Source organism: Mastomys coucha, unplaced genomic scaffold (assembly GCF_008632895.1).
Source record: "Mastomys coucha isolate ucsf_1 unplaced genomic scaffold, UCSF_Mcou_1 pScaffold15, whole genome shotgun sequence".
Classification (NCBI taxonomy): Eukaryota; Metazoa; Chordata; class Mammalia; order Rodentia; family Muridae; genus Mastomys; species Mastomys coucha.
The window spans coordinates 98,150,808-98,169,586 of NW_022196897.1; the positions used below are offsets into that span (position 1 = coordinate 98,150,808).

At 39.7% G+C, this 18,779-nt stretch overlaps 1 protein-coding gene across 8 annotated transcripts in view; it reads right to left on the reverse strand.

Moving 5' to 3' along the window:
* Positions 1–18,779, reverse strand: part of Ryr3 (ryanodine receptor 3) — a 538,051-nt gene that overhangs the window by 333,338 nt on the left and 185,934 nt on the right. For all 8 annotated transcript variants that reach the window (XM_031371354.1, XM_031371356.1, XM_031371353.1 and 5 more), the window contains exon 3: positions 8,773–8,880. In XM_031371354.1, the coding sequence (XP_031227214.1) occupies positions 8,773–8,880 (108 nt within the window). The remainder of the gene's footprint in view (positions 1–8,772; positions 8,881–18,779) is intronic.

Below are 18,779 nucleotides of genomic sequence, written 5' to 3' on the forward strand. Positions count from 1 at the left end.
TCTAAAAACAAGCCATAATTTTAGAAAACTATTGAGATAAATACACAGAAAAGCAGTATGTTCTGCTCAACTTCCTCATAGCAAAGTTATGGAAACAGCAATATTTAGGGGCAGTACCACCACAAATTTACTTCTCCTGCCCATTCCACATACAGAGAGCAGGACTTGGGCAAGTCAGAAATAAAAGGATCTTCTATTTAACCCCCAAGGACCCATTCTTAATTTTCTGCACTGGAACAAAGCTTTATTTTGTCTTGACACACACTGCTCCCCCATGCATCCTCAGCCCAAGATGAAAAGGAACAGCTAAAGAAATACCTACTGCTAGTTTTTGCCTTTGCAAATAGCTATACTAGCCTCTGCAGAAGAGGGGTGAGTTTTAGGGTCTTCTAGACCTTCTTGTATTTATTTCTGCTGTCTTTCCACAGTTATTCACCATCTCAGACATTTACATGTTCTCCAGATAGACAGTGACTACCAGGGGATGAGACATTTGACACAGGTTCTCACTCAAGTGAAGATTACACTGCCCTACTGGGATTAGGGACTCTCTGGCATTAAGCTAATTTTTGTTTACTCAAATATCAAAATTGGTGTTTTAAACTAATCTTTTCCAAAACAGAAGTAAGCAATTTTCTCTAGTTCCATCAATTCTCTCTGCAAATATATAATTTAAACTCTGATAGCTTTTAAAGATGAATTATATGATCAAAGAAACTGTCTAATAAATAAGTGGAAGGGTTTCTATTTTCTTAGGGTTTCTTGAATTCCAAATGTACTTTACTGATAAAAAGCAAACAAGTATATACCAAATTGTCCTTAAACAAGTAAATACTAAACAAGGACATACCAAATTATCCTCAAGTCTGCCTAGCTAATAATTTACAGTTACAATTTCTCCTGATGCAGAATCCAGTTTCTCCAACCTGTCTTAGAAATTGCTACCACCTACCCCATCACACCAATTACCTATCTTTAATCCTACAGAATCTCTCATGAAAACATCAATGTCCTGGAAAAAGTTCAGATACCCAAATTCTTGGGTATGAAAGTTTAAGAAATATGTTTAAACTTTTGCCATGAAAATATTTTTAAATGCAAAAGAAAAACAGCCCTGTTAATCAGAAAGCCAACCTTTCTGAGATGGTTATTTGAAAAAGCTATACCACCAGGGTTTCAATACCACAGCAAGAATGGTAAGAGCCCTGGGGTTTCTGTAACAATCAGCAAAGCTAAATGTTATCATGGTTACATGACACCATCAGGACCACATAGGCATACTGGTCTTCTGTGCAGTGTTAACGTCAGCAGAGGATGGGATCATCACACCACAGGCAATTACACTAACACTGCAGCAAGAATTACAAAGTGGTAGATCTTAGAAGATCTGGAGCTTTAAAAATTCTGTGCATCTTTTCACTTGAAAATGTTTCTATGGGGATATGAAGAAATGTAAAAAGCTAGTTAACCTTAATGGCTATTCTTAATTGTTGACATTAGCATTTAATTGTTCTGTTGGGTCACTTTGGGAGATACCATATGAAAAACAAAAGGATACCAAACTAGCTTTTTTCATTTTTATTATGAATTCCAGCTTTATGGATGAGCAGAGCTGGAGTTGCATAATAGTACCAGAAGTCAGAAGCATCCAGAAGCTTGAATGAAAGCAAGGCTGCACACTTCTGTCATCTCACCAAGTTGAAATCTAAGGACACAAACTATCCAGACCACTTCAAGAAGGACAAAAAGGGAAACTCTGAAAACAACTTTCAATATCTTGAAGGGGGAAGAAACTGACAAAATTAAAATAAAACCAAACCATGAAGCTGTTCACCCAGTTGCACAGTAGTGGTGGAATAAGGTGCCTGGCTTGGATTTCTAAGTGTGCAGCCACCTCTCAGCTCTACAAGACTGAAATGTGTGGTGCAGTTGTATTTTATTTTTAAAACAGCAGAAGCACAGAGAATGGAAATGCCCTGAACATTTAACAAGTAGAAGGCCCAGGTCATTACAAATACAGCTGGAGTCAGTTGTCCATGCAAAGTACATGTATATTAAGGAGGAAAAAACATACCCATTCCGAGAGGTCACTGAGCTAGCAAAATAAGAAACAAAACAGTGAATGGATATTTTAGTGAGCACAGGATTTGATGAAAGCTTTTAAATCATTTGAGGAATTGGCGAAGGCTTACTACAGAAACCAAAAGCAGAACACGGTGAAAACCAAGTGGGTCGAGATGTCCGAGCTGGAGACAATTTTATCCCAGCTAGAAAGAAGTAGCATTACATGTGAACACATGCTGTTACTCTTCCTTTGTCTAGTGTTGATGCCACTAAGAAACAGTAAACACACAAAATGTTGTAGCCTGATTCTGACTTTCTCATAATGCCATTCACATTAGAAAAATCTACCCAAGGAAAACGGCCAGTCCCAGGCAATTTGGAAATTCTTTATCTTAGAATTAGAACAATGAATTAATCAACTTTAAAAAGTTAATTTAAAAAGTTTTTTTTTTTACCATGAATTAATGTTTTTAAGATAGAACATTTTAAGTAAATACTATGTTATCAAAAAAACTAGTCTAAAAATGAAATATAAGTTAACAATTCATTTCTTCATAAATATCATCTTATCAAAGAAACATTCAAATCCATCTATCACATAAAGTCCCTGAATCACATCACAACTTGTGGAAGAACAGTGAGAAAGTACAGGGAAAGGAGAAATAGAAATTGAATACACTTTGACAATTTGGTGTGTGAAAAAAAAATCACATAAACCTTTAATTTGTAGTCCTCTCACTAATAACAGCATTTAATTTCTCAAAAATAATGGCTGGCTGTTTGAAGAAACAAGTCTTATGGAAATGATGGAATAACTTTCTCTCTGTAAAGGATTTTCCAGGAGAACCACGTTTCCAAAAGGTCAAAGTATATAATCAGCACTCTTCCCCTCAGCTGTCCTGTCCTGGGTAGACTTTGGAAGGTTATCTTGGCCCACACCAAACGTAGAAAAAGAACAAACACATTTATTCATTCTGTCTAAATATAGGAGTCAAAGCATTAAGCACAATGGCTGAAGAACAGGTCAGCATTTCCATAGGGACTCAGTGATGGGCTACAGCTAAGCAGATACTCCAAAGGAACTGAGGTGTGGACGCCTTCCCATTTTACCCTGGCATATCACAACCATCAGGGACTGAACATCGAAACAAAGTCCTCTTTCAGAGATATTGCTACTCAAGTCCCAGATCTGTAAGAGATCTGCCTGGAATTACATTTCTAAGGGGTTTCAGTGTTAGGATAAAACCTAACCCCCCTGTCTCTCTGCTTTGCTGCCTGTCACAAGTGACTCTGCAAGGGGAATTCTAACGCAGGGCAGATTTAAAGAGCAGGTTCTGACGAGCATTTGCAGGTGAGAGCAATTTGCCAAGACATTTCTTAGTTCATGAACACAAAAATATTATTGGTTTCATAATAGGAGCTGATAACCAGCTCTAGATTAAAAAATGAATGGGGGCAGGTCTCCGAATCCTTGTTACCAGGTTCCTCTCTTCTAAATAAAAACATGTCAAGTCAAACTAATTAAGAATTTAATGGAATGAGACATGTTACCATTGCACCATGAGATCTTCAGTTAAGAATGGAATAGTGTGAGGTCCTGGTCTTAATAAAGTGAGGGATAGGGGGGGTGTTCTCAGGCTAATACTCTTAAAAAGCAATGGCCCTGGAAAGGCAATGAGGATACATGAAAAAGTCACCAAGGCAGGGTTTTAAACAGCTTGAAGCAATGGTTTTATACCAAGTATTAAGTAACCTCATATTTTCGTACCTACTGTGGCTATTCTGATGTAGCCTGGCTATCATGCTTTAGGGCTTTGTTATAGGCAAGCTAGGATTACATCACCATATGAACACAGTTCACATTGTACTTTTATACAAAGAAAACCTTATAAAGTATTCCAAGGGTGTAATGAATCACCTGTTGTTGGAGGTGAACCATTATTTGATTATTTCTTTTTTAAAGGTGTATTATTTTTAACATTATAATTGGGTATCAAGGTTATTCACAATTATGCACCCATTTCTGCCACATGTCTTGTTCTCTTCCTAATCACATACATTCTCAATATAAAGTTTTCCTCTGACAATTAGAAGGAGAACATAAAGACCTCAAAGTCAGAGGCTAAAACTAGATGACTAGCTGAGGTGGCTTCTTCTCTTCTGTACAAAACAACAGGAAGGTCCTCACACAAATAGAATGATATAAGTCTATGCTTCATTGCCTGTTCACATGATCCTTGGTGACAGCCCCTGGCTTCTAAACAGGCACAGACATGCCATCTTCAAGAAGGGTTAATGCATTATGAGCATGTCATGTCACATATGAGAATTTCTCTAGCAAACATTTTCTGTATGGCATTCCACACTCTAAGGACAAGGACACATGAAAGGAACCTGAAGCTCATATTAGAGTTAATGGCTATTGTGTAAATAACCCATTGAAATAGAGAAGAACCCTCTGAGGGTATTTATGTTGAAGGTTCTTGCAGAGATAATATCCTTCCAGGTCATATTTCTGATCAATGTTAGAAGGTTGAATGTATTAGCATACAAGATGTTTAAGTTTATAATGTCAAACATAATTTTATGCTTCTGGGTTATGGATAAAATGTAACATGCACATTGCAACCATAGCCTTAATTGTACATAAGTATGTGCATGTGTATACATGCATATGTACATATGTGTATATATACATACATATATACATACATATTCAACCTCTTCTCTTAGTTGTACAAGGTTGGCATTGATAAAGCCAGTTAGTAAATGTGTCAAGCAAGGGCTTTAATTTCTAGAGTCATTGTAACATTTAATGTCAGATCTGTTTGGAGTTGGGTAGCACTAGATTTTATATATATCTGGTCACTTCATAAGGGACTCCTTCCTTTGATGCAGTATGAATTTTCCTGAAAAACCTTTGCTAGGAGGAAGAGGAGTGATGAAGGGAGGAGCTGTGCTGCTGTCCACTCTGACAAGCAGTTGTGAACACTGATCTCATTTGATAATCACTCTGTGTGGAAGGTTGCACATTAAGAAGGTGGCAATTAAGGCAAGAAAAAAGAAAAAAAAGTTTATTTTAGAGACCACCTGGTCAGAATAGGCAAGACTGAAAATATATCTGTGTGATTCTTAGGTGTGCTGCTGAACTAAAATTAGTTATTTTTGGAGGGTGAAGGGATTGGGAAATGGAGGGAAATGGACATTGTATTTGGCTCCATATCATGCTAAATACTCATGAACATTCCATAAATCAGAGGTCAACAAAAAAAAAAGTGATAACATTTGCATGTAAGCATTTTACTTCAAACACCTGCCATAGAGTTGGCCTCATGTCAAGTGCCTATTGTTTAGTAATTTCCCCAGAATAAAATTAGATAAGAGTAGATCAGGAGAAAAGTGATCCAAAAGAGAGATTAGCTTGGGCACACTCTGAAAGGCACTGGACCTCTCTGCCTAGAGGCCCTCATAATCAATTCTCCCTTTCAACATACAGCTGGCTCTCATGTGCCACTCACTGCAGCTAAGGACATTTCAATAATAATTCTCCACTGTTAAATTTGGCTAGGTACCTTTGTTTTCTTTGTTCATGAGAGAAATTACTGCAGGAATGGTAAATCCTTGCAAAAGGGCTTCAGTACACTCATCACGTGAAAGAGCAAACAACCAAAATCATCTTTTAAAATGCCCAGTTTGCTGCACAGCAGTGAACAGGTGCAGAACACAAGGACCAATTTTTGACTAGAAGGAAAAAAAATTACACTCTTCAAGGCCTTCTGTTTGGTGGCCGTCGTGATCATTACTGAAAGTAATACTTATTTAAAAGTAGTAAGTGGCCATTTCCAAACAGAATGGCATGTCATCAAAAGAAGGCAGCATCCTGCTTACACATCCCCAGGCTCCCCTGGGTCTCATTATGCTCTGTCACGTTAGCTCACTTCTCTCTTTATTCTTTCCTTTTTATTTCTTAAAATTCTATTTCTTCTCTGCTGAGTATTATCTTCTAAAATCAAATTAACGGCTAATAGTAAATGTGCACAGTCACCTCAGGAAAGCAAAACAAACAGACTCAAGAGCTAATATAAAAATAGCATTTGCCACACTAAAGACAGAGCTCAGATGGAGGTGTGCGAGGATTGCAGGTGTGCTCCAGTGCCTAAAGCTGTTATCCAGGTAACTGGTTTGTAGAGTCACCAGTGGATACTAAAACTGTAATAATTTTGAAAAAATGCTTCTTCTTCTTCTTCTTCTTCTTCTTCTTCTATCTCTGAGATTTCCAGTGAAGAATAGCAATGATAATAACAATAAGAAAAATAGAAATAACTATTGGACCTTGTTGATATTTGGTAGAATAGCATAAAAAGACAAGATGATACATTTTGGATACTGAACTAATATTGTGACTATTATCCAATGGATAATTTATAATATGAGGGCAGATCAGCATGCTTGCCCCTCCCTCAACCCTCTAGTCTGCCTGTCTTCCAGGAGATCTGCCCTAACCAGGGACACAGGAGGCCTACCAGAGACAGAGACAGCACTGCCTGCCTCCCAGGAGGCCTGCTTCTAACCCAGGTCACATAGCTCTACCTGCCTCCAAGGAGGTCTTCTCCAATACGAGACACCCAACTTCCATTTCTTTAAATACATCTTCTCCTTTCATTGGGAAAATAAGTTGTTACTGGTTCTTCTTAAAGGCTAAGGTAAGATTAACTCTGAGACAAAGTTTACCTTCTAATTTATAGGCTCCACTAAGTGATTCAAGCTAAATGATAAATACCTAGAAGCCCTTTGAAATATTCTCTTTGAACATAACAGATTAAGACAAGAACCAAGGAATCATTCTGGGCATCTCTCAACTCAACTCTCCCTCTGGGTTCATTGAGTGGGCAGGATTGAGCAGGTCTTATATGAGACCAACACTGGTGATACTTAAAATCAGTCAGGTCTCTCATCAAAGATATCTGCAAATGATAAATTTTGGAAAGAGGATAAGCACATATTTTATTGTTGTTTTATCAAACTGGCAATATTGAGGGTACACTGAGACATGGAGTGCTGAGGTCAATAGAAGGAGGAGGGAATGGAGACAAAAAAAAAAGGTGCAAAAATGATGTTACCCAGGGCAGGGTTCTAAGGAACAGAGAAGAGTTATTTATCATCATATTGTTGACTAAACCAGATTAATCTAATCAGAAGAGTGAAAAGCCACAAACCTTTGGCATTTATGATCCTGGAGATATAGATACTTTTACTATATACATGAGAGCATTCTGGCTCTAAGCCTTTAGAAGTCTTATCTAAGATCACATTAAGGGCTGGAAAACGACCAAGATGTAAACATCAGTTCAATCACGTCTATGGTCAATGTTTCTTCTACCACAAATATATTGTGTATGGCTTTATTAATGTCAAATTAGAACAAACTGTGCTTCTTAGTAACTGCAAATAGACCCTCCCCAGGAGCAGTATGTTTTCTGGGTCAGGAGAAAGGAACTAAAATGTGTATTGTGAGTGCAGACTACAGAGAAAAGCCCAGGAAAGCTTAGGGTCTTCCCTGCAACACACTTGTAGGTGAATGGAGGTTTCTGGGATGATCTAATTTCTAAGCTGGTCCCCTGGAGGATGAGGAGGGATTGTACAGGGGAAGAAAGAGGAGGAGGAAATCTGTGCCACACCAAGGAAGCAAAGAGGGCTGGAATACTGGAGGTACCAGGACAGGTTTAGTGTGGCGGGGATACTGAGAGCTAGGCGAGATTGTAGCGACAGATGAGGCAGAGAGCTGAATAGGGCTCACCAAATACTGTAAGGCTTTAAGCTGTGTTGGGGCATTTAGAATTCATCCCAAGGTACTGGGGAAATTAAAGAATTTAAAACAAGGGAATACAATTAATTGGGCATGCATTTTAGAAAGAACTTTATGGCTGCTGAGGAGGAAGACTGGGAGGAGGCAGTTAGTACAAAAGGGACGAAACAGTCAGGCTGTTGGAGTATTCCAGAAGATAGAGTATCATTAGATGGAGTATAGGGAATGGAAATGGGGCAGAGACACTGGATTTGAATATCTAGCCACTACAATTATACTATGATTGATGATAAATAGACATAAATAAGTGGGTCAATAGGGAGTAGGAAAATAAAGAAAAAATACTATGAAATATCTGGGCAACCCTCTGGCTGGCGAACCTTCTGGAAGATAATAGACCAGTTCTCAGCTTAACAGTTGTGACAACAGAATCTTAAGGGAGCCCTGTACTTGCTCATCATCTGTGAAATCAGCCTGAATTCTCCAGGAGACTGTTGTAGGAAACTGTTGTAGACTCCTGACTGTTGTAACTTGGTTGTGTTCAACCAGAGTCATAAAATCACGGTGAGATTCTCCATGGAAAAGCCCCTGCCTCACAGGCATTTTTAGTCTCAAGGTGCTCTTGGACTCTCCACATTCCCTGGTGGATTCTGGGGTAAGAGAGGGAAGAAGTGAGCCTAGCCAGCATTAGTGGTGTGCTCATCTATTTTCTGAGGGAAGCTGGTCATTTCAAAGGAAGAGAGGACTAGAGCTGCTGAGTAAGATTTATCTAAACTTGGAAGAAAGGTTTCCTATCTCCACATGGAAGTTTTCCGGTTCTAAACTGGAGGGATGAAATGTCAGATATGCTTTTGGGATGTGGGGTGATGGATGTCAACCCAGGGCATGATTCAGGTACTCACCCCTTCTCCACCATTTTCAACGGTGTTGGCAAGCATTTCTTGCAGTGCTCTAACAGACAAGGACTGCTCCAGCACGAAGTTGCAGACACAGAGATCTGGAGGGATGTACTGTGGAAATAAAACCAGAGTGAGGATGCTGGCTCATACCAGTCAGCGATCAGTCACACAGAGGTATCACAAAGGCGCTGGCACCTACATACTAGCTCGTGACAGCTGGATGGAGGAATAGAGATGGAACAAGGTAGCTTTCCCCGATTCAAGTTAGATGCGGTTTAATTTGGGTTCTAAAGGATGAGAAGGAAGTGTCAAGGGAACAATGTCCAAAATGTCAGGATCACCTGGAGTGAAGCCTGGTGTTACCTAATTGAAGAACACACACACACACACACACACACACACACACACACACACACACACACACACAGCCCTGCTGAAGAAGGGTCAGGAAGGAAAGGAAAGACTCATCTACACTCAAGACTAAGTGAGTGAGGCCAAAGGAAGAAATTCACTGATAACCATAGGAATTCACAGGGGAGAAGCAGGGAGAGTGTGGCTATAGATTACAATGGCTACATAGGAAATCTGTTTATAAAGAAAACCTGGATTTTTGTCATGAATAAAGAGGCAGCAAGGGGATTAAAAGCTACATAGCCATAGCTCCAAACAAGGACTTGTGGCCCCGATAGTAGTCATTCTAATATAATAGAGTCACTCAGCAGTAATCAGTTAACATCAGGAAATTAGCATTTGTTCTGCGATATTTCTCACCAATGGCTAGAGCACCTGCCCTGAACACTGCTGGTAATAGCTAACACTCATCAAATGAGCATTTTCTCCATGTCAGACACTCTTCTAAATGTTCTGCATGCATTAATTAGCACAGCTAGTCCAGATAAGCACCCAGTAAGACAAGCATCTGATAGCCCAGGAGACTAAGGCACAGATCATTTGGGTCATCTGCATAAGCACTGTATTCTCTCAGAGACAGTCTGTCTCTAGCATATATGCATTTAACCATATACATTCCCCTATAATAATGAAGATAGTAGTGATTTTTTTCTACAATTAGAACATTTTAGATTAGCAAATATTTAAGTATTACATGTCTGTAAATACAGTGTTTAATATTAAGAAAGATAAAGCAAACAAACAAAACAAAGCCTTTGCCCTCAGGACCTTACAGCCCAGTTTCATAGTCTGTCCTCTTTCTTGGATATACAACTTGTGACTTTCCTGACCGTCATCTTTCCTCTGTCAATACATCAGCACCATGAAAAATAATAGCAACGAGAGACCCAGGGCTGCTAGGTAGAAGATGGACTTGTATGGTAGTGCAGGCAGCAGGGAGCCTCAGAGATAGCCTATGTCGTAGCTTCTGGTTGAGCTGCCTGCTAGTCTATTGTATTCAGCCTTCAATATGAAATCCGCTTAAAGAAAAATAATAAAGATAACAAAATGTCGGGCTGGTGAGATGGCTCAGAGGGTAAGAGCACTGACTGCTCTTCCCAAGGTCCTGAGTTCGGATCCCAGCAACCACATGGTGGCTCACAACCACCCGTAATGAGATCTGACACCCTCTTCTGGTGCGTCTGAAGACAGCTACGGTATACTATGCCGGAGCAAGCCGGGCTGGAGCAAGCGGGGCAGAGTGAGTGGGGCCATCCAGAGTTCAATTCCCAACAGCCACATGATGGCTCAAGGCCATCTGTACAGCTACAGTGTACTCATACACATATTATTTATTAATAATAAAAATAAATTAAAAAAAGATAACAAAATGTCTTAACTGACAGAGAGTAATGACCTCAACCACACACTCGAGCAGTCTCAGAAGGGAGTTAGCTATGAAATATCCAAAAGAACCACAGCTGTAGCCAGGTAACTGTGCCCGACTGCCAGAATATCCTTTGTGGGTACATGTCTTCAAAGTTGACGTTAGGTTGTTCGTGCCTGAGCATTTCCCTACCTGTGTACTAATGATGTTACGTATCCTCAAATAACCTTGGCTTTTGTGCTTCTGATGGAGTACTCCCCCCACCTTTGTGAACTTTTCTAGAGAAACGGAGGAAAAAAAATTACCTAAAAAGGAGATCTGATCTACCATGGTTAGGGAGGGAAAAGGGGTCACCTTATCCCAAGCATGCCCTGCCTACCTCATAAATATTCATAAAACCTTTAAAAGAGTACACAGTATGGAAGCACTGTTCTTCCTGCTTTGGGACAGCTCACTCCAATCTCTCTTTGGAGTGCTTTCTTTGCTAAGTAAACCACTTAAACCTTGTCTCTCAACTGCGTCTTTCCTTTGAGAAGAACAGAAAAGCAGCTCCTCCACCTCCCACCGTCTGTTCTTCAGAATAGCAAACAGCAACTGACAGCTATTCCTAATGCTTCAAAATAGGCAAAGCTGTTTCCATGGAGTCCGATTTAAAGGTAAAGGTAGCCTGTTACTAAGAATCAGATAACTTCCCAGACTTGTGGTTTCTATTTAAAAAATAAAGATAATGGTATGGATGGTTCTGAGTTCCTTTACTTTTCATGTGTTTGTGCATTTCTCATCTTGCCCAACCTCAATGTCCTGAAAAATAAGAATTCTCTGCCCTAAATATAAGATAGTGTCCTATATGTTGGATCTTCTGGGAATGTTTTCAATAAAACTCTAAGACCCTATTTTTAAAGTATTAATCTGGGAATGGCCATCTTATCCTAATAGCTGCTAGATATGGTGACTTTTATTTTTAAGTACTTTTCTACTAAGGATTTGAAGGAATACTTTTCTTTCTTCCTTCCCTTTTTCCCTTCTTTCTTTCTTACTTTCTTTCTTTCTTTCTTTCTTTCTTTCTTTCCTCCTCCCTCCTTTCTTTCTTTCTTTCTTTCTTTCTTTCTTTCTTTCTTTCTTCCTTTCTTTCTTTCTTTCGTTCTTAAATTACTTTATTTATTTACACTCCAAATGTTGCCTCCCTTCCTGGTCCCCCCTTGCTTCTTAGATGGTGCTCACCCACTCACTCACCCATCCCCACATCACCCTTGCCAGCATCCCCCTTTCCTGAGGCATTAAGTGTCTACAGGATTAAGCTCATCCTTTCCCACTGAGGCCAGGCAAGTCCTCTGCTACATATGTGCCAGGGACCACAGACCAGCACCAGCTTTTTGGTTAGTAGCTTAGTCTCTAAGAGCTCTCAGAGGTCCAGGTTAGTTGACACTGTTGTTCTTCCTTTGGGGTTGCAATCTCCTTCAGCTGCTTCAGTCCTTCCCCTAACCCTTCCATAGGAGTCCCCACCTTCAATCCAATGGTTGGCTGTAAGTATCTACATTTGTCTCAGTCAGTTGTTGGTAGAACCTCCTTGAGGACAGCCATGCTAGGCTCCTGTCTGCAAGCACAGCATGGCAGCAGTAATAGTGTCAGGGTTTTGTGTGTGCGCATGGGATAGAGCCCATGTTGGATTGTCACTGGATGGCCTTTCCTTCAGTCTCTGATCCAGTTTTGCCCCTCATTTCCTTTAAACAGGAACAATTCTGGATCAAGATTCTTGAAGATGGGTGAGTGGTTTCATGGACTAGAGGTGGTCTCTTCAGGTTCCATCTCCCCACTTTTGGGCACTTCAGGACTCCATTGAGTCCTGGGAGCATCTGACATCCCAGGTCTTTGGGACTTTCTAGAGGTTTCCCTACTTTTCACCCTCAAATGCTGCATACTTCTATTCATCTTTGTGGCCCTCTGGGCATCTCTCCTACCTCCTTTCTCCTTACTCTCCCCTCTCCCACTCAGGTCCCTCCCTCTGCCTCCCATAATTATTTTGTTCCCCCCTCTAAGTGGGTTTGAAATATCCACATCTAGGTCTTCCTTCATGTTAAGTTCATTTGGTCTGTGAGTTGTATCATGGGTATTCTGAACTTTTTGGCTAATAGAAGGACTACTCTTTTACTCAAGTTCTTTCTCCAGAAGGTCTGCCTAGTCAGGAAATCTAAAAGCCTCGTTGTTCTGGAATTCTAGTAGAACAGGAATTTCCCCAATTCTCATCATATCAGTCTAATCAAGGAGAAAGGGTATTGCCTACCAAGAGTTTGACACTTTCTTTTTTCTTTTTTTCTTATTCTTTCTTTTTTTCCTTGTTTTCAAAGTACATTCCCACAGCAGGTGATTAACTCATTTTCATGGGACTCGAGACAGCCAGCAGCTAAGACTCACGTCTAGCAGGGTGGAAAGTACTGCTATTTTAAGTAGAGCACAATTAGATGATCAACTATTTCCCTGGAGACTTTATGCTGTAAGCATATACTACCCCACACAGTATCTCAAAATATGCCATTTTAGGAGATTTTATACAGGTGTTCCCACCTGGATTTCAGGTCACCAGATTATAAAATGGAAACACATAGTGTTTCTTCCTCCTTGGCTTCCTTAAAACATATGATTTGGAGATTTTTTTCTATTGAGAAATGTCTGCAGCTAAAGTTTATACTTGAAAGGGGGCCTTTGCACTAGTCAATTTAATGGCCTCATTATGCATGTCTTTAATAACTAATCTATTTAATTGATTTCTTTCATAGCCTCAAGTATTTGAGATCCTTTCTTACATTAGATTACCTGATCTCTCAACCTTTTCTTTCCATATGGTTTGCTTGAAGAGGAGATGGGAGCTCTTGTCTCTGTCATCATTCATTAAGATGGAGAGCTGGTGATAGCATGGACAATTGGCATGCTACAATTGTGTCTGTCCTTTCCCTCTGGGTATTACATTATCATGGTAGTCTTACTTTCATTAGTGGTATGAATAGGTACATTTAAACAGGGGATAATTAGCATCAGGAGAATCTACATCAAATGGGAGAATCTTAAAGATCTTCCTGGTTTTGTTTTTGTATCTCTAACATGTGGCCCCTGCCTGCAACTCTTTATATTTGGGAAAGTAATCATATTACTTTAATAGCACACAGAATAATGAATGTGTGGGCAGTGTCAATGGAGAGAACAAAGTAACAGAAATATCTGGAGGAGAACAAAATGCAACTTGTGACATGAATGAGAAGCACAGAGTCATCGGACCCACTATGCCAGCTGCCATCCTTAATTAAACTCCAAACTGGACTGAGTCCCCACCCTCTCCACCCCTGAAGAATGAGCAAAGGCTACTCGCTCATCAAAGCTCATTTGTCTGCAGCCAGGAGAGTCTCTCAAGAGGCCAGCTCATTGTCTCAATGCTTAGGAGCCTGTGCCTCAGTCACTCTGTCTGCCAGACATCAGGCGCATAGTTGATGATTCTCAGCACGGAGAAAAAGGCTCTGTTGACATCTGTTCTGAAATAGTTGCTCATCACTCTCTCAGCCCTGTCCTTAGCCTACACAAGCATTTCATTTCAGTGTCCTACAGAAAACCTTGAGATGTCAGAGCGCTGGTAAGCCAGGACAAGGGTTCACTTAGCCCCACAATGTGTAAAATTGCAGGGAGGTCCATCTATCTGTTATCCGTGCTCTATAAACTTACATAACAGCATACGTTTTCTGAGGCTTGCTGCAACCAAGCTGGTGGGTGCTCATGCCTGTATCAGTAGAGATTTCATGTTTCTTTAGTATCCCACAAGAGCCACTCCACACTGAATTAGCAATACTAGTAAAGCCTTCAAAGCAATAGAGTAAGGAGTCAAGTACAAGGAAGAGAATCACTACCTCTCCCTTGCAAAGTTAACCTTGGTCTGTTTAACCTGATAAGGTTTTGATGTGCTAAAGTCAATCTGTCGAATAGGGAGAGGACTCTTTGAAAAATTGGTCTGATTCTACTTCAGTATCCTAGTAGGTAAAAGGGTACATGCTTGATTCTCTGTGATCCTCTACTACCATCCAGATATGTACTGCTGAGAGTCACTGCAACTGAGCACAAACTGCATTGAGCCTCTCCCACTGAGCTGTTTCTCCAGACCTCCTGCTCAGGATTTAACCTATTTTCTTCTTCCATTGTTATGACTTTTTTCTCTTAATTTTTGTTACTTCATCTGTTTCCTACAGTGCCATATCTCAGTGGTGTACCCTTTATATGAATAGATGGCCCACAAAGCCAGTTAGAATACTACGTACAAAGCGACAGTCCTGTCAAGTGACCCAAGTTCAAATCTCTGTCCCACAGTTATTAACTAAATGATGGTAAGCAGGCAATTGATTTCTCTGCTCCTTAGCTGCCTTCTCTTTAAAACAGAATCTTCTCAGAGAAACTTCTTAGGTTTAAAGAACTTGGAAGAATGAGTGCAGGCAATGGACACAAGTAATGAAAGAGGTCATAAAGCTAATTGTTCTTGCAGCTGTAACCCTGTCATAGACTTTCATTATTGTTGGTGGTGGAGGAGTGCATAAAATTACATTTGGTGGTGAAAGTGAAAATGCCAACAAAAAGCTCCACAACTTCAGAGTGTTCATTCTCATAGAAGTGGTCTGAGATGTCTAGACTTTGGTTCCAGTTAATTTCACCGTATGAAGATATTTCATTTGCGAGTTCTTTATAATAAGGTTTTGAGGGTTTCTAAAAGTTGAAAGTTGGGGCTAGCATTTAGTAAATACTTAATGTTCAACAAAAAATAACAAATATAAGTATCAATGGCATATTGAAGTACGCATTTATTTGTACCTTCTGTTTTTAAATCACTATTTTGTACAGAGAGAAGGTAAAGCCTTTGAGATTTTGCTGTCTAGTGGGAGGTTGGGGAAACAAATGGATAATTTTCAGACTGTGAAGCAAAGCACCCATATTTGGGTAAGGAAGTCTATGAGAAGAACCATGTTGAATGTGGTAGAGGTGGGTGGTAGTGGTGGTGGTGGTGGTGGTGGTGGTGAAGCAGTGGGTGAATGAAGAGTTGGTTGTCAGGATAGAGCTACCAACATTAAAAAGTGAGAAGTGAGGTAAAAGAAGAAGTAGGTAGTGGTTTGAGACGTATCTTGTATTTTATTTTCAAAAAAAGTATATCTTTACAGCAATGGGGTAGCATTAAAAAAATTATATAGGAAATAATATGATCTATTTTGAACCTTTGAAAAACCATTATACTTATACTGTAAAGTGATCTAGGCCAACAGAGAGACAAATTAGGAGATTATTTCAGAAGCAAGGCTTGAATTAAAGATGTGGCAGTGGAGATAGAGATATTGGATGTATTTAGAAAACCTAGAGAAAGTTAGGAGAGATGGGACATGGTGACTAATTGGATATGGGGGTATAACTAACAAGAGAGGGTGACCAGGTTCCCATTGGTGGGATAGGAAACAAACAGCAACCAGTAAGACCAAGCCATGGTGAGACCACAGTACGAAACTACACTCAGGACATCGTCATCTATTGTGAAGATTGTCCAACAGGTGATGGGAAACGGGTGAACTCTTTGTGATAATGTGTGGACATTTCTAAGATGTCTGTAGAGATACATGGATCAGAGGGAAGAGGAGAAGTGTCAGAAACTGGCATTATCCCATGCAAGGTAAATCCCCAACATCCATCCAATTAATCTCCTCTCTTTTCCAAGCTGTCACATAACTAGTAACTATTTAAGGAACATAAATATATATTCAGTGCTTTAGCTACTGTGTAAACAAAGGAGAGAAATAAAATATGTTTCCTATCCTTTAAGTTAGGAGACTTTAACCTATGTGAAAACATCCATCCTTTGCATGAGACTTTATAAACAAAACAAGTATACTCACACATGCATGCGGGGACACACAGATACATATATACACAATACTAACTTAAGAAGTTTTGTTAAAGAACACTGATATGAACCCTTTTGGGGATGTTGTGATTAGGAAAGTCACCTAGATAGGAGCTTGGTCAGAAGGGATAAAAATGTCTTTTTCTACTTAGACAATAATAATATTTTTACGCATAGAAACAATTCAATTTTTTGTTTAATGAATGGTCAAGATGAGTTCTCTTTCTACACTCTGTGCTCTATACATTGTTAATTTCTGTTTAAAACCCCATTAATTGAACTGGTGGTTTCCAAGTTATAGGACTGTTAAAAGATAAAGACTATTGGGGACTCAAAAGTTAGGGGAAGGACTGAAGAAGCTGAAGGGGATTGCAACCCCATAGGAAGAACAACAATATCAACGAACTGGACCTCACAGAGCTCCCAGGATCTAAACTACTAACCAAAGAGTATATATGAGTGGGTCTATGGCTCCAGCTACATATGTAGCAGAGGACTGCCTTATCTGACATCAGTAGGAGGGGAGATGCTTCACCCTGTGGAGGCTTGGTGCCACAGTGTAGGTGGATGCTAGAGGGGTGAGGCAGGAGTGGGTGCTGACTTGTCGTCGGGGAGTACCCTCTTAGAGGCAAAAGGGAGGGGAGTTGGGGATGGGGGTTTGGGGAATGGAGACTGTGAAAGGGAACAACATTTGAAATGTAAATAAATAAAATAATAATAACAAAAGATGAAGACTAGAACAAGGGGGTAGTTAGGGCTACTGAAGGCTCTGTTCTAGGAAGGGATTAAAATAGTTCTCATGGAACTTTAGTTTCCACAAGAGTATGTTGCTATAAAGAGAGAAAGACTGGCTTTTTAAGTTATCTGTCTCATCTCAATATGTGATCTTCTCTCTCATCCTCCTGCCATGATGCCACCTGCCTTAGACTTCACCAGAGACAGACCAATCTTAGACTTTAAGTGTCCCAAACCAAGAACAAATTACACTTCTTTTCTTTACAAAGTCTTAGCCTTAGGTATTTTGCTACTGCAGCAGAAAACTGAAGGATACATCCTCTTTATTCTCTATCATCCTGCTTAAGGTTGTCTAGTGAAGAAACAAATAGAGTTGGTGTTTGTTGTCCTATACTTTACATTGTTTAGACAAAGGAAGTCTCTTTCACAATGGACACTATGCCTGCTAGGGCAACACTGCTCTCAGCCCCCTGACCCAGCTTCCATGGCTACTGTGTCTATTCTATCTTACTACACTGTCTCAAACAGGACTGATAACCATCTTCTCAAGATGGCTCCATGTAGCTCTACGCAAAGACATGAATAAGACTACTTCAGAAGCTTTCTTATATAAGAAATCATTCTCTTCTTATAGAAAACATGCCAAGCCAACTAGACCCCATTAAGTCTGGAGAGAATGAGGATAAGATCGGTATCTCATAGAACAGTATTGAGACGTACAGAGATGGATGTATAGTTTGTATTCAGGAGCTTTGGATGAGACATTATCTCATCCACCTACAGGAGACATGAGCTCATTATAAAGTTCCAATCAATTATTGATGGTACATAATTATTTGTACTGTGCTTGTAATTCAAAAGCAGAACCAAAACGTCCACATTCTACACCAAACAGATTTCACTTAAATATTTATACAGTTAAGTGCTTTAAAATCTGTTCCCTCTAGAAGTTGTTGATTGTTTATAAAGAAAAGTATATGGTGAATTAAGCTTTTTCTTAGCTTCTGAATTTCTAAAAAAAAAAATACAAACAAACCAACAGTTGTTTTATAACCACATTAGAAGTAGGTCAGTTGAGATACAGAGGAATTTGATAACAAGTAAGCAAAAAAAATAAATAAATAAAAAATAAGTATACAACCTATCAATCCAGCTATCTCTGTGTATTACCTGTCTGGCTATCCATCAACCAACCAATTTATCATCTAAACATTTTATATGTATCAATGTCCCTATACATAGCTTGTGCCAGAGATTGAACTAAATGTCCTTTAAGTATAATTTCATTTAATTCTTATCTCAAAGAATTGTTGGGGATAAGATTACAGCATTTTATTTATGAAGAGACTGAAACTCAGAAATGCTGAAAGGCTTCCTCTCAGCCACATTGCTATTCTAAGTATATCAACTTGTATGGTACAATATAACAACTTGTTCTCTCTCTCTCTCCCTCTCTCTCTTTCCCTCTCCCTCTCTCTCCCTCTCCCTCTCTCTCTCCCTCTCTTTCCTTCCCTCTTTCTCTCTTTCCCTCTCTCTCTCCCTCTCTCTCTCCCTTTCCCTCTCTCTGTCTCTCTCTCTCTCCCT